Source organism: Leucopleurus acutus (assembly GCF_964270905.1).
Source record: "Leucopleurus acutus genome assembly, chromosome: 4".
Classification (NCBI taxonomy): domain Eukaryota; kingdom Metazoa; phylum Chordata; class Mammalia; order Artiodactyla; family Delphinidae; genus Leucopleurus; species Leucopleurus acutus.
The window spans coordinates 64136807-64158772 of NC_139146.1; the positions used below are offsets into that span (position 1 = coordinate 64136807).

General features: G+C 39.8%; 1 protein-coding gene and 1 pseudogene across 2 annotated transcripts in view; one reads left to right on the forward strand and one right to left on the reverse strand.

The window, feature by feature from the left end:
- The first annotated feature begins 8176 nt into the window (after window positions 1–8176).
- UBE2K (ubiquitin conjugating enzyme E2 K) overlaps window positions 8177–21966 on the forward strand; it is an 81538-nt gene continuing 67748 nt past the window's right edge. The window contains exon 1 of the mRNA XM_082838850.1: window positions 8177–8379. Coding sequence (XP_082694976.1) covers window positions 8317–8379 — 63 coding nt within the window. The 5' untranslated portion in view covers window positions 8177–8316. The remainder of the gene's footprint in view (window positions 8380–21966) is intronic.
- LOC309961500 (polyglutamylase complex subunit TTLL1-like) lies at window positions 16678–20553 on the reverse strand (annotated as a pseudogene). The gene has a single exon. The product of its transcript is annotated as a polyglutamylase complex subunit TTLL1-like (transcript).

Sequence of the window (21966 nt, forward strand, 5' to 3'; positions counted from 1 at the left end):
CTTTTTTGATTCACCTCCTAGAGTAATGGAAATAAAAACAAAAATATACAAATGGGACCTAATGAAACTTCAAAGCTTTTGCATAGCAAAGGAAACCATAAACAAGACCAAAAGACAACCCTCAGAATGGGGGAAAATATTTGCAAACGAATCAACGGACAAAGGATTAATCTCCAAAATATATAACAGCTTGTGCACCTCAATATTAAAGAAACAAACAACCCAAACCAAAAATGGGCAGAAGACCTAAATAGACATTTCTCCAAAGAAGACCTACAGATGGCCAAGAAGCACATGAAAAGCCGCTCAACATCACTAATTATTAGAGAAATGCAAATCAAAACTACAATGAGGTATCACCTCACACCAGTTAGAATGGGCATCATCAGAAAATTTACAAACAACAAATGCTGGAGAGGGTGTGCAGAAAAGGGAACCCTCTTGCACTGTTCGTGGGAATGTAAATTGATACAGCCACTATGGAGAACAGTATGGAGGTTCCTTAAAAAACTAAAAATAGGATTACTATATGATCCAGCAATCCCACTACTGGGCATATACCCTAGGACAACCATAATTCAAAATGACGCATACACCCCAATGTTCATTGCAGCACTATTTACAATAGCCAGGTCATGGAAGCAACCTAAATGCCCATCGACAGATGAATGAATAAGGAAGATGTGGTACATATATACAATGGAATATTACTCAGTCATAAAAAGGAACGAAATTGGGTCATTTGTTGAGACGTGGGTGGATCTAGAGACTGTCATACAGAGTGAAGTAAGTCAGAAAGAGAAAAACAAATATCGTATATTAACGCATGTATGTGGAACCTAGAAAAACAGTACAGATGAACTGGTTTGCAGGGCAGAAGTTGAGACACAGATGTAGAGAACAAACGTATGGACACCAAGGGGGGAACGCTGCTGGGGAATGGGGATGGTGGTGTGATGAATTGGGCAATTGGGATTGACATGTATACACTGATGTGTATAAAATTGATGACTAATAAGAACCTGCTGTATAAAAAAATAAATAAAATAAAATTTAAAATAAAAAAAAATTCTGAGCACAGTGCTTTTGCTGAGATATTTATATGATAAATATGTCTCCTGCTGCTTTCAATTATGATTTTCATTATGTTACTGTAGGGTCTCCCTAGAGTGTCTGAGTCATGGTGCTTGCTAACTTCAGAGAGTATGGGGGAATTCTTTTGTATATGCTTCCCTAAGCCTCTAGGGAAAGGGATAAAGCTGGATTATTCACCCTGGAAAGGAGTCACTCCCTAGGATCGTACAGTTGAAATGCCCAGCTATAAAGAGGTGGAAGTCGGTGTGAATCGCCACTACAGGGAGCACCAATAAAGGGAAAGATATTTATCTATTGTTCTTAGGGTAATACCTCAGTTGGCCCTTCAGAGTTTCACCTTAGTGGGGAAAGCTATAACTCTGAGCTCCTCTAAGTAATCCTGATGTAGAGGCTGTAGAGCAGGAGAGATCAACAGGCAATTTTTCTCAATAATAACAACATCCAGGAGAGTAAGAACTTATGGTTTTACCTTGGTGTATCAGACAGGATCCTGGCTGGAAGCCGGTGGATATTGAGAAGGGTTTGTTAAGAGACTGTTTACATGGGGCTTCCGTGGTGGCGCAGTGGTTGAGAGTCTGCCTGCCGATGCAGGGAACACGGGTTCGTGCCCCGGTCCGGGAAGATCCCACATGCCTCAGAACGGCTGGGCCCGTGAGCCATGGCCGCTGAGCCTGTGCGTCTGGTGCCTGTGCTCCGCAACGGGAGAGGGCACAACAGTGAGAGGCCCGCGTACTGAAAAAAAAAAAAAAAAAGAGAGAGACTTTACAAAAGTTAAAGGAAGCTGGCAAAGGCTAACAACAGGAGGGAGCTCTTGGCACCTCCAGGCTTGAAAGGATAGGGGAGCATGATTACTGGGATCTTGGAAGAGCTATAGCAGTAGCTGTAGCTGCAGTTGAAGGAAAGAGCTATCAGAACTGCGGGCTTTGGTAGGGAAAGGTAGCATTGTTAACCCTTGGCTTCATCTCCTGCCAGAGCCTTCCACTGGCCATGCTCAACTGGAATCCAGATGGTAAGAAAGCTTTCTACATGTAACAGCTACTTGGTAGCCCATACTTCCAGCATCTAGGCACACAAAGTAGAAAACATTGGAGAGTGGATTTGGAGGAGCAAACAAAGAATATCTGGCCAATTTGATGAGGCTTATATGATTTGTGAAAATCTGTATTCTAAATGAAAGATAAATGATTGACATAAGTGGGACTTCCCTAGTGGTCCAGTGGTTAAGACTCCATGCTCTCAATGCAGGGGGTCCAGGTTTGATCCCTGGTCAGGGAACCAGATCCCGCATGTGGCAACGAGGAACCAGGGTGCCGCAACTAAGACCTAGCGCAACCAAATAAATAAATATTTAAAAAAAATAATTGACATAATTGAGGGGCTGAGTAGGTAGAAGCTAGTTGTGGATTTTAATTAGCAGGAAGTCCCATGTTGACTAGTTCATGGCCTTTGAGACAACCAGAGGAAGAGGATTTTGAAGAGTAGCTTCTGGAGGATTGGGAGTTTTGCATTGGGGCTCCAGTGATTCTAGGCTCTAAAAGAGAGGCCTCTGGTTTAGAGGACAGAAAGGAATTCATGAACTCAGCAAAAACAAATGGGATGATCAGCAGAGGGCAGTCTACCAGAAAGGTGGCTGGTGTATTGACTGTGGAGTGTGAAGGTCCTATAGCCATGTCCCAGTTGTAGCTGCATATTCCTTGGACAGAGTGGAATTATGAGGTCCTTTCCTAAAAAACCTCCCACCTAACGAACTTCTGTGCCTGACAGGAATAATAAGTAATTTAAGGCAAGGAAGCATATTCTGTGCTACTGAAAAAAGCTTTCTACTCCATGCTGCAGATATTCTGAAAGCCACAATGGTGGGGTTTCTGATCTATTCTCTATATTTGGGATAATACAGTGTGCATTACAATCAATATGCAGTTTGACTGCAGATCTAAATGCTGCTTTCTACTCTTGCTGCTAGAGCTCCTCACCCCAGCTGGGGTGGGTAACAAGGAGAGGAGCTAACAAGATGGGAACCATAAGGACTCAGTGAAAGAGGAGAAAAAACGCAAAATGACTTTAGAGTTATGACTGAGTGTTTCAAAAAGAGAGTTAAATGACAGACTTGGATAGAATAGGCATTGGTGAGAGACGCAAGAAAAAAGTCTCTAAAAGCTGGCAAAACACAAGGTCAGGAAAGGGCTGTAGGAAAAAAAAATATTGCTCTGCATTTAGAACAGGAAATTTGAATCTGTAGAGCAGTAATAGTAACTATCAGAAGCTACAAAAAGGAAGACTTGAACAGTTCCAATGTAGGCGAGTATTATCAGGGGTCAGCTAAGCACAATTATCCCTTGTCACGTTTCTTTTTATGTGCTTCAACACATCAAAACACATTGTTCTGTTAGAGACATCAGAAGAGTTACCAGATGAACTTTCCTCCATCCATCTAAAGCCAATTTCACATAAATAATGTTTACATATATTATATATTCTGAAATTGGGAAACTTTTTAGATCTAAATCTCATGCTTAAGCAGCACGGTATACTCAGATGTTCTCCTTTACACTCTTCAAAAATATTGAGGATTCCAAAAAGCATTTGTTTATGTGGGTTAAACAACATTGTGTTAGAAATTAAAACTGAGAAGTTATTGAAACATTTATTAATAACTATAATAAAATCCATACATGCTTATATAAATAGTATAACTTCAGTGAAAAATAACTATATTTCCCAAACAAAATCTCTTTAATGCCTGGCTTAATAGAACACAGCTGGATTTTCATGTATGTCTTTGCGTTCAATATGTTGCACATGTTGTTTTGGTTGAAGTACATGAAGAAAATGCAGCCTCACGCAGATACGTAGTTGGAAAGGGAAAGAATATTTTAATAACTTTTTTCAGATAACTAAATCTAGGCAAATGGTAGTTTCTCAAAGGTTAGGTACAATATGGAATCTGAAATGTTATGAATGAACTTTTTGTATTCTGTTACATTAAATCCATTGGTCTGTCTTGATCCTTGAATGGATGTTTTACCCATGCATGATTTTGTGACATCATGCATTGGTCATTTGGAAACTATTGCCTCACTAACTTATGCAGATCTTCCAAACGTTGACATACTTCATTGCATAATTTCTAGCAATCACATTTATTAATATCACCCAACTTAATCAGAAAGGTCTTTAAGCATATTGGGAAGCTGTCAAGTCACAGTGGCAGATATGTTTTCTAAAACTCTAATTTTCTAAGCCTTAGGAGTTAGGAAAAGAAAATATTAGAACCTATTTGCCTTTGTATCATTTAAAAAATATCTGTGTGGTTTATAATGTACATACATTATATGTGTAGAACTTCCTGTATATAATTTGTTAAAAAATAAGACGCATATTAAAAAGTTTTCTTATGGGTTAAAAAAAAAAACCCTCTAATTTTCAGTTGAAAGCTTGAATTTTATCATTTCAACAAATTCTGCCAGTTGTTTTCCTTGACATGATAGGCTTACCTTGTTCATTTTTGATAAAACGCCTGCCAAATACCCAACTCTTAATAAACATAGTTTGTCTCAATCATTATTTTAAGTAAAAATGGTGTTCCATGAAAAAAGTGGCTAAGTTCAGCTTGCAACGCAACCATTTGCACAAGTGCTTTACTATGAACTTTGGTATGCAGAAGTCCTTTATGTACCTTTCCCATGTATCATATAGAATATTGACATGTACTTTAAAGTTGAAGTTTAATAAAATAATTTCTGGGGCATCCCTGGTGGTGCAGTGGTTAAGAATCCGCCTGCCAATGCAGGGGACATGGGTTCGAGCCCTGGACTGGGAAGATCCCACATGCGGCAGAGCAACTATGCCAGTGTGCCAAGACTACTGAGCCTGCGCTCTAGAGCCTGAGCCTATGCGCCACAACTAATGAAGGCCGCGTGCCTAGAGCCCGTGCTGCGAGAAGCCACTGCAATGAGAAGCCCACGCACCGCAATGAAGGGTAGTCCCCGCTCGCCACAACTAGAGAAAGCCCGCGCGCAGCAATGAAGACCCAACGCAGTCAAAAAAAAAAATAAATAAAATAAATAAATTTAAAAAATTCTATTGCTTCACTGAAGACATTCTAAAGTGAAACTGGCATTTTCAAATAGTGAGTGTATAGCATTAGTAAAGTTATTACTAGTAATTTTTTGCACACTACTGCTTCTACATCATCAGTGCATATGTCAACACAGTAAAAAGGCAAATAATATCTTAGTTTTATTATGATAATAGTTTGGGCATTGCACATTGACTCCTGAAGACATCTCAGGGGCCCCCCAGGTGCCTTCAGACTATACTTTGAGATGAATTTTTCCTTATCCTTGCTAGAATGCAAATCCTTTTACGATTCGAGGGTTTTTTGGTCTTGTTCACTAGTATGCCTCCAGGGCTTAGATTATGCCTGGCACATAGTAGGCATTCAATAATTATTTGTTTAATTTATTATGTAATGAAGTAAGCAATCAGAACTAGATCATAATAGTGAAGAGCTTATAATCTGCATTACTGGAAACTCATTTTTTAAAAATTAGTTTTGAACAGGTAAAATTTACAATGGGATACATGATGAAAAGTCTCCCACTTTGCCTTCCCCAAGGAACTTAAGCTGTTTTCTCAGAGATAACCACTGCTGTCAGTTTCTCTTTTTTTCTTTTTAATGTTCTGTACATTTTTATTTTATTTATTTATTTATTTTCATTGGGGTATAGTTGTTTTACAATGATGCTGTCAGTTTCTGATGTATTTTTCCAGTGATATTTTATGGATTCACAAGCATATTCCTTTCTTCCATCACATACTTTGTGGTATACTACACACAATCTGGACTGAATAGTGGTTTTTTTAAATAAAATTTTTCTTTTGGAATAATTTTGTATTTACAGAAAATTTTAGAGAATCTTGTATACTCTACTCACTTCTACTACTGTTAGAATCTTACACAATCATAGTACCATGTCAAAACTAGGAAATTAACATTGCTACAATACTACTAACTAAATTACAGAATTTATTCAGATTTCACTAATTATGTCCTTGTGGTTCTAGGGTCCAATCCAGGATACCACATTGCTTTTAGCATAATGCTCTTTTTCCCTTAGAATGTATTTTGAGGATCGTCTCAGGTCAGTTTATATGCAGTTGCCTCATTCTCTGGAAGGACTGTAAAAATGGACTGAAAGTGGAATTTCAGGACCAATGATTATGTGCATTTAAAAATTACCAAACCTCTCTTCCCCAAAGAAATTAGCATACCCTTCTAATTAGTCTCCCAGTGATTTGAGTGTTGTAAATTTCTTTGAAGTTCCAAGATTAATATTGGGGACTGAATGAAGGTGATAAATGTAAAGTATTCAAAAAATTTTTGCACACTTCGAAATTACTATTTTTAATGTACTAGCACAAATTCACATAGCATTGCATGATTTATACATTATACCAATAATTTATTGGGCCATGACCCACATGTATAGTCGGTTCCTGTTAGGACCACTAGGGGGCTCTGCTGGAAGGGTTTTACAGTTAATTAGTCCATTTACGGGAATGTTTCGAGATGATGTTTTAGATTTCTAAACTCTTAAAACTTGAAAGAGATCATCTCATCCAGCTTCCTTATTTTGCAGAAGAGGAAACCAAGTTTGGCCGAGAGAGCTGGTATGGAGGAGAGCTGGAATTTAAAATCCTCTCTTGGTTCCCGCGGCAGGAGTTCAATAAATTCTTTTTTGCCATGTGCCTCCACTGAATGATTCACCCCCAGTGGCTATTTTCTTTTCTACTGCCACAATTTTGGTAATTTTTGCTAAGACGGTGGATTTATGATATTCTTCTAATAGGACACTTTACTGATTGGTTAGGTGAAAGAAATGCAAGAAATATAAACTTCTAAATAAACGTTATTACTTATTACAAAATGTTCTCTATTCAAAGCATCCCTCAGCATCAAAACCATATTAGTTACTGGAAGCCCTAGCAACCACTTTCAAATTTACTTTCCACTTAAAACATTTTACTCTTATCTTTACTCATTTATTCATTCAATATTTATTGACTGCCTACTAGCTCCAGACACTGTTGTAGACCCTAGGCTTACAGAAGCTGCCCTTCGTCCCCAAGAAGCAACTATTTCTCCATTGTTCACTTTATAAACTATTTTTACAGGGCTTAGTTCAGTGGTTCTCATAGTGTGGTCCCTGAACCAGCAGCAGGAGCAGAAGCACCTGGGAACTTGTTAAAAATGCAAATTATTAGGCCCACACAACACTTCAGCAATCTTTTTTTTTTTGTTTTTAAACAAGCTCTCCAGGGAGTCTGATGTACATTAAAGTTTAAAAACTATGGTTTTAGTTCCACGGCTTGACATCAATTATCTAAGTAGGTCAAAGATCAACATCCGGCTTCTGAACTCTCAGGCATCTCTGTGGAGTAAGCGGTCTTAGATACAACTGAGACCCAACAATGACCATACTTAATTTAATGATTTGTTATACCTGGAAAGATCCTGGGATGATCGTAGTAACAGTATTATAATGGCTTCAGAACAAAAACGAACCGCAGTAGATTTTCTTTACCAATAGAAAATGGGCCGGACTGAGTTCCGGGACAGTGTTTTCAGACACTAGACACACACGACTACATTAATCCCGTGGGTTCTGGGTCTGGCTGAGTCAGGGCGGCGCTCCGAGCCGAGTGGGGCCGCGTGAACCGGTCAGGTTGGATTCGAACCTTCGGTTAGAGGCTAAATTCTGGAAGCCTCGACCATATCACATTGGTTCGTACGGAGGAGGAGGCGCCGGAGAAGACCGGGAAGGCCTGGGTAGCGCCGGCCGGCGCAGAAGCCGCACCCTCCTGGCCCCAAACGCCGGCAGGGCGGAGCCACGCGGCCGCAGCTCGGGCAGAGACGCGAGGCGCGGCGCAGCGCGGCGCGGGTTCGCGACTGTGGCGTAAGGGGCTACGACGGCAGCGGCTGCGCCGCCTGGCCGGGTCAGCGTCGTGCGCATGCGCGGACCCGGCGCCATTTTGGTGGCCGGGCGCGGAGGTGATTCCACGCTCAGGAGAGCGCGGCGGCAGGGGTGGCGTTGGCCGCGTTCGTGTGCACCGGTGTGACTCGCAGAGGGAGGAGGCGGTGGAGGAAGAGGTGGCGGCGGTGGCGGTGGTCGTAACGGTGGCGGAGGAGGCGGGTACGAATCAGCTGCGGGCGGAGACATGGCCAACATCGCGGTGCAGCGAATCAAGCGGGAGTTCAAGGAGGTGCTGAAGAGCGAGGAGGTCAGAAATGAACTCCCGGACGTCCCCCACCTCAGCCCAGGGCGGGAGGGCCCTTCCAGTGGCGACCCCAATATCCCTGGTAACCCCCGGGTGGCCTGCTTTGCTGCCACCCTTCTGCTTGTGGGGAAGCAGCAGTCTCCCCCTCCTTCCGCCGTTTTCCCCTCCCCTCCCAGGGCCCTGGGATGGACGGTCTCGCGGGCGGGTGGTTTGGGGAGGAATACGGCTAGGGGGGCGGATGGAGGAGGGGCGCTTATCGGCGGGGTGTGAGCTCTGGAGAGAGCCCCAAGGCAGTGGCAACAGCTGGAAGTGTGGCTGTAGGGTGGGGAGGGAGCAGGCCGAGCCTGAGAAAGCCCGGGAAGTGGGTTGGGGGAAGGGGAAAGGTGGTAACTGGATCCGGAGAGCCGCGCAGCCCAAAGGCCCACTCTTTTTAAGGGTATTCTGGGTTATAACTGGTCTGGCCGCCACGGTCCTTTCCTTAAGGAAGGAGCGATGCGAGTCCTTAGGTATTGATGAAAGAAGGACGTTCAGAGTTACTCCCTCTCAGTTCGGTATTGGGAGAGAAGAGAAGGCATAATGGGGTGCTGTCTTCTTTGAGTGGGGGGGGGGATAAGGGAATTTTCACCTGAGATAGGAAATTAATTCCATATTAGACCGTTATCTCATTTCTACTTACCCCGACATCTAGGCCTCTTTTCGATTGACATCTAAAGCTTTTTGACTGGGTAAAGGCAAGTTGTTTGGTGTATTAAAGGCATTTAAATATTTTTAGCTAGGATTAGGATAAAATAATGGAGTGTACGAGAAGCTTATTTCAAAATACTGTCTACAAGTTACAGAGTGTCCCAAGACAGTGCCTCTGTGACACTGTTGTGTTGTGCCATGAAACTTCACTATGATGTCCCTCATAGTTGTCATTATGATGTCCCTCATAGTTAACTTGATTCTTACTTTTGAAGAACATCCCTATTAAAAAACATGAGGTTTCAGCAGATTAATACATTGTTATATTTCCTTTTTAAGTAAGTAGGTTTATCACAACATATTTATATCTGAAATGATTAAAAAATTTTTGTCTTAACCTGCTCTTGAGTCCTTTGGAAATTTTAGATACTCTTGTATTAGCCGCACTTATTAATGTAAGATATTTAAAGTGTTTTAGTAATTTGACTCAAAATTATGAACGAATCAGTACAGTTTTTTTTTCATAACCCAAATCAAGAAGAATGCTAGGTTGTTTTCCTCCTTGGATTCAACAAAGAGAGTTTAAAAATACTGACTGGTTATTTTCAAGATGTCACATATCATTATTGGATGTATTATTGCTATTTGTATTTTACTCTTACATTGGTACTTTAATGATCTTAATGATTTGTGAAATTCAGCATTTTAAGTATGTGATGAGTTATTAACGTCAGTCTGATAGCAGTTGAACTTTATTGGAGTCTAAAGTGATTATGTATTTTTCCAGTTAGACATGGAGAAAATTCTTTAAAATTATTTAAAAATGCCAAATCCTAGCAGATTTACTGAATGCAATAGTATATAAGTAATGATTGGTTTTACAGAGCATGTGTATGTACTCTGACCTCTGTATTTGTTCAAGTGCCAAAACTCTGAATGGAAGGATGACTTTGTATTTTTGTGGTACAGTGCAGAAAAAGAGTCGTAAATGCCTGTACTGATATACAGTGAAACAGTGATTCTAAGTTTTTCTCTAATAAGAAAATATATTCCAGGACAGTTGACATATATCTTCCTAATGAAAGTTTGCAGCTAATATTGTTGCCAGTAGCCTAAAACATTTCTTCTATGACACGGTTGTACAAGCCTGACACTTAATATAAGACTTTAATGCGTTATTTTCTATTAATTAAAAGTGGTAAGTTACTGCTCTTATAATTCATATAGTCTCTGCATTATGTGAGTTGACTTTTCACCATGATATTCTTAGTACTTAAATTGAGGCTTAAAAGAAATCTTGTATTGCTATAGTAATACATATTGTTAAAATAATACAGCTCTATATTGAGTAAGGGATGATGAAGCCTTGCTTCAAGTGACATAGTGTTTCAGAGGAAGAAAACAGAAAATACAAACAGGAAAATTTATTTTTTTAAGGACAGTACCTTTATAAATCTGGAATGAAACTTATTCCAGAAAGTAAGTGAAAAGAACATTTAGGAAAGGGTCAGATATTGGAATATATAACCAGTAAATAGCTTTATTTTCGCCAATATTTTATTTAATTGATATTTTACTAGGTCCAGTTCTATAAGTGGATTATGTTGATTATTTTCAACTCATTGAAGAACTTGTAGTACCGTCCACGTGTTTCCTTTTTATGTAGGTAAATGCAGTATTTGAGTGGCTGGTCAATTAATCAAGTATTTCCTCATGTAAATCTCCATTTTACCAAAGTTTATTTCATATGCTTGTGTTTACTAAGACTCCTGATTGATTTTAAGGATTTTTTTTTCCCCCTTTTAAGTGCCTTAGTAAAGATAGCTGACATTTGCTGAATTCGGGCCATAAGAAGTTGTAAGTGGCCACTGTTGGAGTGTGTTGTTAGTTAAAATACAGCCTCCAAGATAAATTAAATGTGAAAAGCACAGTGCAGAATAGTGGGAGGAGGCCACCCTTTGTATCAGAAGTGGGAGAATAGGTGTATTTGTCTGTATAGGTGAAAGGATTAATGAGAAATTGGTAACATTGATTGCTTCTCTGTCATTGGGTGTCTTGGGCAACAGGCATCAAAAGATCCCTTTTGAATTTTGAGTCATGCTAATACTTTATTTACTCAAAATAAATAAACCATGTAGGCCTTTTTTCCTGAAACTGTGTTTGGAAGTCTGTCCTTTATGTGTCAGGTTTATTTAAATCTGAGTGTGAATTTTAAGTAATGTTTCAAAGTTGCTAGGCATGGAAAATTGATTTAAAGTACATTTTATGGTTATTTTTTGAGTTGAATTACATAAATGAGTTGCTTATGAGGATAGAATAAAACTATAATCTGTATTCATAGGTTGTATTATTATTTACTATCAATTATTATTGGTATTAACAATTAACCACCATTTGTAGAGGAGCTCTCAGTTCCATTTGTTTATATACATTATTGCTAATTCTCAAGAACAGGTCTTTGAATTAGATTTCTTATTTCTTAGATGAGAAAATTGAGATTCAGAGAAGTTAAATTATTTGTCCGCAAATGTGTAGCTTTGAGATGTAGATCTAAGTCTGCTTGTGTTTATATTGTACTATGCTGTCATGACTTGCCAAAGGTAGGCATACTTTTAATTATTTAAAAATAATTGAACCTGGTTTGTATTACTGATTAAAGGATTTAAACACAAACTAATTTGTTAGTTTAAACATTAAAATAAGTGTTACCTGTAATTAAAGGTTTACTTGCATTTCAGTATGGAAAATATTTTTAAATTTGATGTTCAGTGAAGTAAAATGCCCTTAAATCAGTGCACATACTCTTGCTTGTTCTTGTGCTGTATGGTACCTGTAGTTTTTTTCATATTGTAGCTGCACTTTGCTAGCTAGGATTTTCTAGGATTCTCATAGGGAATATTTAAATCTATGGCATTAACAAATTGGTTTCATGAAAACTACTATTGTATACGTTTTCCTTAAGTATTTAAATGGATTTTTGTATCTTTTATTTTAAATTTTATATATTTGATTATTCTGTGTAGAACTAGTTGCAAATCTTTAGAAGAAAGTCTCTTGATTTCTATAGACCATGCAACCTTGGCACTATGTGGGGCAGATAATGAATTCTTTGTTGTGGGTGGTTCTCCTGTGCATTGTAGGATGTTTAGCACTATCCCTGACTAATAACACTAGATGCCAATAGCGCAGGCAATCCTCCCTCCACCTCCCTACCCTCTCCCTGCCAATCATATCAACTAAAAATGTCTCCAGACTTTGCCAAACGCTGAGAACCACTGCTGTAGACAAAACTCTTTAGAAGAACATTTAAGACTGTTAACTAGGTAGGATGTGTAGTATAATTTCTCTAAAAGTTGAATGAATGGGAAGTAAAGGTACAAAAAATTATATAGCATGGCTCTACTAGGTTTGAATGTTCTGTTTTTGTTTTAAGACTTTGACCCTTATCAATTAATTATCATCATTTTCTTTTAAACGTTTTCCTTTTTGATGTAAGGAAAAAGCTGAAATTTCCTGCTATAAACTAATGTTACCAGAATTTGAACAGTTTTTTACTAATAGAAAAGTGGTATGTTTTTACAGTTATGTAAATTATAGATCAGTTTAACTTATTTAGATAGTGTGCCTTAAGAGGTTCTGGGTGTAGGTTGAGCAAGGAAAGTGTTATAGATTTGAGGTAAAAAAAAAAAACAACAAAAAGCCTGTCCAAGTAATACTCTTTGGGGTGCATTTCTCTTCTCTCTCTTTTTTTTTTTGGTTATTATAAAGGCTTTGATCTCTGTCTGTCAGGCACAGAGTCAGATGCATTTGGGATCCCTTTGCAGGTCACCCCTTTGTAAAGAATATATATTCTTATTTCTCAGTAAATATGTTATCAGCAGTTATTGAGCATATTGACAACAGCCCTAAAAGACTTACCTGGTTGGAGGAAGATAAAAATGTTAGATGCAAAAAATCAATGCTATGGGAGTTCTGAGGGTATGTGTATGTAGGGAGGTTCTTGAGCTAGGTTCCAAAGGAAAGTTAAGACTGACTTCGAATTTCAGGAGACAGTCATAAAGGAATTACAGGAATACTGTAATTTACAAGTAAATGATCTCTTCTGTAGATGCCTGAACTGGAACTAGGGAGCAGGGTTATGGACAAAATTAGGCAAGAAACACATTTTTATATATATGTGTGTATATATAAATATATATATTTATATATTTATTTTAACATGTTTATTGGAGTATAGTTGCTTTACAGTGGTTAGTTTCTGCTTTATAACAAAATGAATCAGCTATATATATACATATACCCCATATCTCCTCCGTCTTGTGTCTCCCTCCCACCCTCCCTATCCCACCCCTCTAGGTGGTCACAAAGCACCACATTTATATATTTATAACAAAAAGGTTACACAGCTCTGATATACACAAACATAGTTGTGGAATTAGAACACATAAGTTTTCTTTGGAGAAAAAAACCACCTTTTTCATATCAAAATAATAAATGGTAATATACAAAGTACATACAATAAAGTGTGACCAGCACCCAAAACAAACAGAATATTAATATTACCAGCACCATCAGAATCCCCACACCCCACCCCTTTCCAGTCATTTTCTTGGTTTTTAATAGCACAGACTAACTTTGAGTATGTTTTTTTTTGTTTTTGTTTTTGTTTTTTTTGCGGTACGCGGGCCTCTCACTGTTGTGGCCTCTCCCATTGCGGAGCACAGGCTCCGGACGCGCAGGCTCAGCGGCCATGGCTCATGGGCCCAGCCGCTCCGCGGCATGTGGGATCCTCCCGGACCGGGGCACGAACCCGCGTCCCCTGCATCGGTAGGCGGATTCTCAACCACTGCGCCACCAGGGAAGCCCTGAGTGTGTTTTTTTGTTTTTTGCTTTGAGTATATTTGAGTAAAAGGATAGACATAAGAGCATATACTATATGATTTCATTTTAAAGGTTTTCAAAAGATGACTTTCAAAGTCTTTGTTCAAAGCATGCATTAACAGTGTCTTAGAAAATGTGTTGAATGTTAAAGTTGAAAGAGACCTTAGATCTAGGTCAAAAACTTCATCTATAAGATCAGGAAACTGAGGCCTAGAGAGATTGATTGTTGCTCAGTGACTCAGATCTGGTTAATGGTGAACTTCACCCAAGCTTTTGGCATACCAGTTTACTCCAACCATTATATATGGTTGCTTTATGGGACTATACTTTTCATAAACAATATAAAAGCTGAATGCTAATAAAACTAAGTACAACAGTGGGTGACAGTTCAATATTGAGTATTGTATTTAAATATATTTTGCTTTTCTCTCTTACTGTGAGAAAAGTCTGCCAGGAGGCAGAGATACTTACTTCCCCAAGCATGATGTAGTGAGTTTAGCTTAGTGATTAAGAGTGTGGGCTTTGGAATTAGATCAGCGTTCAGTCCTGGCTTTTCTGCTTAATACCTACAGCACTGACTGTTTCAGCTTTCTTATCTGTAAATAGGGAGATCAAGAGAGGCTTTACAGTGCTTAGAGCAGTGCTTGGAACATTCAGTAAATGGATAGCTGCTAAGATGTCAAAATTAACTGTACTTTCATACTCTGCTTATTGTTGTCCTTGGACCATAAAGGTTTCCTTCAATGGTTTAGTGATAGCTCTATGGGAATTTGCCTCCAGAAAAGGCTTAATAGCATGATGAGGGACTTTAGTACTTCTGATATTGTTTCTTTGTGTGCAAATAACCTTTGGGGGCTGGTGGCCAAGGGGAATACAAAAGAATGTATGTGGGCTTTGTTCTGAAGATGTTGGTTAGTCTTTCTTTAGGAGACAGTTATAAATTGGAGAGAAGTTTGTGTTAAAATGACCTTTCTGAGTGAAAAAGAAGTAAATTATTTGGGAGCCTTTCATATAATATGGAGTAATGGGATTATTTTGGACTTCTTGACATGGCTCTGGTCTCCTTTAACTGGACCATGGAATCCATATGCTAATCCTCTGGTGTGTAATCTTGAATTCCTTTGTAAAATCCCTATTTTAAAGTTGGGTCTTGGAAACTAGAAAGTCGTGGTCACATCCATGTGACATCTGTCGTATGTTCTGTTATATAATTCTGAAAAGGTGAGACAAGTTCATTTCATTCAAAACCCTTGTCCTTTTCCTCCCTTAGTTCTTTACTTTTACTGCAAATTTAACATTTATTTATTTATTTTGGCTGCTCCGGGTCTTAGTTGTGGCATGTCATCTTTAGTTGCGGCATGTGGACTACTTAGTTGTGGCATGCATGCGGGATCTAGTTCCCCGGCCAGGGATTGAACCCGGGCCCCCTGCACTGGGAGCATGGAGTCTTACCCACTGGACCACCAGGGAAGTGCCTTTACTGCAAATTTAAAACAGTAACTACCTGTAGTTGAATGTCTACTATCCGATATTTTATATATATCACAGCCTTATGAGATGGGTGTCATTCTTGTTTTATGGATTAGAAAGTTGCAGCTCTGAAGAAATTAAGTAAGTTTCCTCACTGTCGAGTAACTTGGTGGAACAGGGGTTTAAAACCAGGTCTCTGACTCTGTTTACTGGTTATGGTGGAAAGAATAGAGTATAATCATATCTGCTGCTTGCTTCCTATCCATTATCTTTAAAGATGTTTAAAAAAATTATATTTTAGACTTAGAAGTTAAGAAATAATATATGAACACCTTTATATCCATGGTCCAGATTTAATAGATCTTAACTCATACTGGGTTTAGCCCTTCCTCCACCTCCCCAAGAAATAAAACAAAACATACAGACAAAGCTCATTCTGTTCTCTTTCCTTCTTTAAGTAACCACTATGCTGGGGTTGAGTATATCCCCCCATTCATATTTTTGTTTTTACTATTGATAAACACAGTATTTTTGAGTGTAAAATCACTTTTTAGTATTTTAAACTTAAAAAAATTTTTTTTCATAGATGGTTTATAATATTCTACATCTCCTGCAACTTTTCTTCTCAGCATTGTTTTTTGAGATTTATCTGTGACGATGCATATGCTCTAGTTCTTCAATTTTATTTTTTTAAATTTATTTTTTTTTAGTTCTTCAGTTTTAAACTACAGTTGACCCATGACCAACATGGGTTTGAACTGCATGAATCTATTTATATGCAGATTTTTTCCCATAGTAAATACTGCAGTACTACACAATCCACTGTTGATTGAATGTGAAGATGTGGAGGAACTGGGTATATGGAGGGCCAACTATAAGTTATACTTGGATTTTTGTCTGAGCAGGGGGTCGGTATCCCTAACCCCCCTCGTTGTTCAAGGGTCTACTATGTAGAGTATTTCGTGTCACAGTTTTAAAAATTCATTCTCTTATTGATGGCGCATAGTTCCAACTTTTAGAGATTATAAAAAAGGATGCATTGAACATTATTATAGTTGTTTTCTTGGGCACATAAGGGTTTTATAGGAAGTAGACTTTCAGGATCTGAGTGTATTTGCATCTTCTCCATGACTTGATATTGCATCATTATTCTCCCAATGATTGTATCAATTTACACTTGCTCTAGAAGTAAGTAAGAATTCTAGGGACCTGACATTTGGAAGGTTTAGATTTTTGTCAGTCTGATGGATATGAAATGATAGCTTATTTTAATTTTCCTTGTCAGTAGAGATATTAAGCATGTTTTTGTGTTTATTGGCCATAAGGCTTTCTTTTGTAAAATTAGTGTTTGCATTCCTTACCCTTTTTTTTTTTTTTTTTTTTTGCGGTACACGGGCCTCTCACTGTTGTGGCCTCTCCCATCGCGGAGCACAGGCTCCAGACGCGCAGGCTTAGCAGCCATGGCTGACGGGCCCAGCCGCTTTGCGGCATGTGGGATCTTCCTGGACCGGGGCACGAACCCGTGTCCGCCGCATCGGCAGGCGGACTCCCAACCACTGCGCCACCAGGGAAGCCCCATAAAACTTTTCATTGTATTTTTTAAAAATATTTATTTATTTATTTTGCTGCACTGGGGTCTTAGTTGTGGCACGTGGCATTTTTGTTGTCGCATGCAGGATCTTTTAGTTGCAGCATTCAGGCTCTAGTTCCCTGGCCAGGGATCAAACCTGGGCCCCCTGCATTGGGAGCGACGAGTCTTAACTGCAGGATCACCAGGGAAGTCCCTCATCCTGTATATATTTAAGTGCACAATTTCAGTGGCATTAAGTGTGTTCACACTGTTGTACAACCAATACCACCATCCATCTCCAAGACTTTGCTTTTTGTAAAATTGAAACTCTGTACCCATTAAACACTAACTCCTTACTTCTCAATGCTCAACCCCTGGCAGTTACCATTCTGTTTTCTTTCTCTATGAATTTGATTATTATACATTATTTGTTCTGCTGGCTTATTTCACTTAATTTTATTGTATCTTTGATCTTACTGAGTTTACTTCTAAAGTAGCCAAATTTGTCTGTCTTTTCCTATATGGTGTGGTTTTTGTATTTTGTTTAAGGAATCTTTTCCTACTCTGGTTATCATAAAGATATTCTCCTGTATTTGGTTCTTAAAAGTTAATTCATTCCTTAACTTCTGTACTCAGGTTTCTTCTGTCTCTATCATATCATATTGAAACTACTTTTTCAGGCATTACCAATATCTTCTAAATTGTGAAACAAAAAGTAACTTTTCAGCAATTGTCCATTTTGTACCTCTTTCTTCCACATTTCCAATTCCATCTTAGAGCTTTCCCCTTTCGGTTACTCTGATATGACTTTTCTGGTTTTTCTTCAACTTCTCTTACTGTCCTTTGTAAGTTACTGATTTTGTCGTCCTCCATCATCCATTTATCTCCTGAGTCTTTGTTTCCACTTTTGCGTTTTTTATGAATCATCTTAGGTCAGGTTTTCATTTCTCAGATGGACTATTTATATTAAAATAGTTTGCTTATTTACATTTAGTTCTCTGCCTTTGGTCTGTCCCAACTTCTAATTCAACTGGCGCCATGCCACTGGATTTAATTTTTTTTTTTTTAACCGTCCAAAGAAGTGCCTTTATTACAGGGTTTAGGAAAGGAAAAAAGCTCTAGAAAAAGGAAATTTCCAAAATAGGTCTTCAGCAAGGGTGGGTGCAGTGACAAGTCCAGGCTGGAGTCTTGATCTCACTAGAGGTCACTTCCAGGTTGTGAGGACGGTTGTCCTGGAGTCTCTCGATCGGCCCCCTCTGGGCCCCAGCGACTGGCCCGGTGGACTTCTCAGCCCTTGGTCAGCCTTGTCGCCTTGTGCCAGCTCCTCGTCATACAGAATTTCATAATTGCCAAGGACTTCCTTTGGGGGTGACTTGTTTCATTTACAGTCTGGAATTTCAACATTAGGGACCGCGATGTTGAGGGTGTCATTAATCAGGTTATACTTAAGGATTTGGTCGTTGTCAGTGCTGGAAGTGAGGGATGGGGAGCATTCACCTCGATCAGCCAGGGCTTCAGCTTGTCGTCGATGATGATGTCGTAGCCGTAGCACTCAAAGCAGTGTTTGTCGTTGTTCATCATGGGTGCCACGGCCTTCAGGGACTGCATGAAGATCCAGTGGATCTCGTTGAGCAGCTTGCTGGTCACCTCCTTGCCTCAGATGCTCTCCAGGTAGAGCCACAGGTTGTTCATGGTCCACGTGCCCCCGTGGATGTGGTTGTAGTCCTCCCCTTGTTTCTGAATGGCAACGTTGGTGAGATGAACAAACATGTTATCCAGCTCACTGGTACTCGGGGTGTATTTTACTGTGCAAAAGCAGCAAAATCCAAGTTTATGCATGTAGTAGCGCAGTGGGCGGTACGTAGACACCAGAATATACAAGCGCAGGTCAAACTTCCTGCCGCTGATTAGTAACGGGTTGTTAATGTACAGAGAGATCACGTAGGCTTCCTTGGTACTGAGTCATGAACGGAGATGTTTTGCTGTCCCAGGACCACTTTTTGATTTGTGAGAGCTTGTTGATCAGAAAGATGCCCTTTCCCTGAGCTTTGCCACAAGGTTTCATGATCCAGGTGCTAGAAGGGCTTTTCCTGAACTCCACGAACAGGTTGTAGTCGGCGGGCAGCATGTAGGTGACAGGGACGAAGTCCAGGTAGAGGTGTTTCCCACTTTCGTCCTTCTCTGCTAAAGGACTCCCTTTCTTCTCCAGCTCTTTCCAGTATCTCTTGATGGTTTTCACCATCAGATCCTTCTGCATCAGTTCATAGTGGTTCAGGAAATGGTTGACTATTTGATCATTTGAGAGCTGGTAGCCAGTTTTGACACTAAAAACATTGCGGATGGTTTGCTTGCTCTTCCAGTAAAAATTCCAGTCCTCGTTTTCTGTCACTTGGACCCATCCTGTCTTTTCAGAGTTATTTATCAGCAATGACTTCCTTTTTTTTTTTTTTTTTTTTTTGAGGTACGTGGGCCTCTCACTGTTGTGGCCTCTCCCGTTGCAGAGCACAGGCTCCGGACGCGCAGGCTCAGCGGCCATGGCTCACGGGCCCAGCCGCTCCGCGGCATGTGGGATCTTCCCGGACTGGGGCACGAACCCGTGTCCCCTCCATCGGCAGGCGGACTCTCAACCACTGCGCCACCAGGGAAGCCCAGCAATGACTTCTTGATATCAGTGACCCATTTCACTTTTCCTGCCATAATCCATAGGTACTTAAGGAGCCAGTGGGAACGTCCAACTTCTCTTCAGTTTCACCCAGTTTTGACTTGGATTCTCATCTGATGTCAGATTGTTTTCCTGTGACTTCCTCCTGTGGGGCTCACAGCGCGGAGGAACGCCCAGGAGCGCAGAGGACGGTGGCCCCGCACCGCGGCCCAGCCCTGCCTCCCTGGATTTAATTTTTAAAACGTTATTTTGTCATTTTCCTTTACATTGTCTACGCCCTATTGCATGAAGTCAAAACCTTTTTACTGTTGTTCTAGCCTACCTTTCCTTATTTCCTGTCAAGTCTCAACTTAAGTTGTATGCCTGAACATACCTCAGACCCTCACTCTCCCTCCAGCCTTTAGCTATATTGAGTTGTTCTGTCTGCTTGGAATAAGTCCTTAACCTCCTTTCTTTGCCTTTTGAAAAACTTACTTCTCCTAAAATGCCATTTCTGATAAGCTTTTCTTTTTTTCCTTTTTTAAAATTTATTTATTTGTTTTTGGCTGCAGTGGGTCTTTGTTGCTGCACGTGGGCTTTCTCTAGTTGTGGCGTGTGGGCTTTCTCTAGTTGTGGCGAGCGGGGGCTACTCTTCATTGCGGTGCGCGGGCTTCTCATTGCGGTGGCTTCTCTTGTGGAGCACGGGCTCTAGGTGCGAGGGCTTCAGTAGTTGTGGCTCATGGGCTCTAGAGTGCAGGCTCAGTAGTTGTGGTGCACGGGCTTAGTTGCTCCGTAGCATGTGGGGTCTTCCCGGACCAGGGCTCAAACCCGTGTTCCCTACATTGGCACCGCACCATCAGGGAGTCCCTGATAAGCTTTTCTTGAACCCACAGTTTACTTTTTTTTCTCCAGTATCACTTTGTTGGGGTTTTTTTTTAGAGCAGTTATTATATTTTTGGTAATTGTATATATGTCTTTTTGCTCCTGCTAGATCATTGGGCTCCTTGAGGATTCTTATTCTATCTTTTTCTCTTCAGCATCCAGTATGGTGCCTGAAATGTAATAGGCTTAGTAACATTTAAAGTATGCCACACCTGCCCCCCCCACCCCCCGCCCAAATCTTTGATAGGTGTCTAATCTTTTGGAGCTATTGCTGAAAGTGCTCTTTGCCTAGGTTTAGGACAGGTCTGTGTTACTCTGTTCATTATTTTTAGTCTTTGTGTGATTATGGATTTTTCTAGTGATTACAAATGCAGGGCTAACTGGCATATGTAGCCATTTCTCTCAAGTGACTGTGGAGTGCTTTACTTCTAGGTTTCTTTGTTTCATGTGAACCATCCTATTTGGGATTGGTGTACTTAGTTGTGGGTTGTCTGATACTATTGCTTTTCAGCAGTGATATAAAACACTTTGTGCTTCATTTTTCTTAAATCATTGTGTACTAGTTCCTTTATTTTTAAAATATATGTATAGAATATACTGCAGTTTATGCATCTGTGCATTGGATATTTGGTTATTTCCAGTTTCTTGCTGGTACAAATGTGCAAGAATTTAGTGTGTATTGCTAGATGAGATTTTAGAAGGTTATATATGTCAGACTTTTTTTAATGTCTCTTGGCTTGATCATACTTTGATTATATCCTTAGGTGTTTACTTACGTGCTTTATCTCCATCTGTCTGATGGAACTGTGAATGTGTGTCATTGAGGACATAGACCTGTCTTACTGATTTTTCCATCCTCCATTGCTTAGCACATTGCCTGGTGAGCAGGAGGCATTTGTTTTCCTGAATGAGGTTCAGTATTTCTTAAGCTCCAGGGAGCTAATCCCCAAGCACTATGAAAGTAATACCTTTCATCCTGCTTCTGGTACTAGGAAGAATTGAATATGTTGATAAAGGTGGCCGCCAGTGAAGTTGGTTTCTGTTGATAATGTAGTCAGGTCCTGAATTGGGATGGTATACTGTCCAAGCCCAAAACTGTGGAAATAAGATGGTGGGAAGAGAATCTTTTTTGCTTTATTTTGTAGTTTTCCCCTTTGAAGATCTCAGGGGGCATCTATTTAGTATTATATATGACATCATCTGTATCCTATGGTTTAGTTTAAACTCTTTAGTTAACTCTACATTTTTCTTCATTTATTCAACAAATATTTATTGAATGCCACCTGTGTTTGTTAATAAGCTAGACATGGTCCATGCTGTTATGGAGTAAATGATGGTCCAGTAAGATGGTGAGTCATTGAACAGCTAGTTATGTTTGTTGAGTTTAAGTAAGGAGAACTGTGAGGGTGAGGTAACCTAAACTCAGGGAAAGAGTTCCTTGGGAATAACCCTTAAACTAATA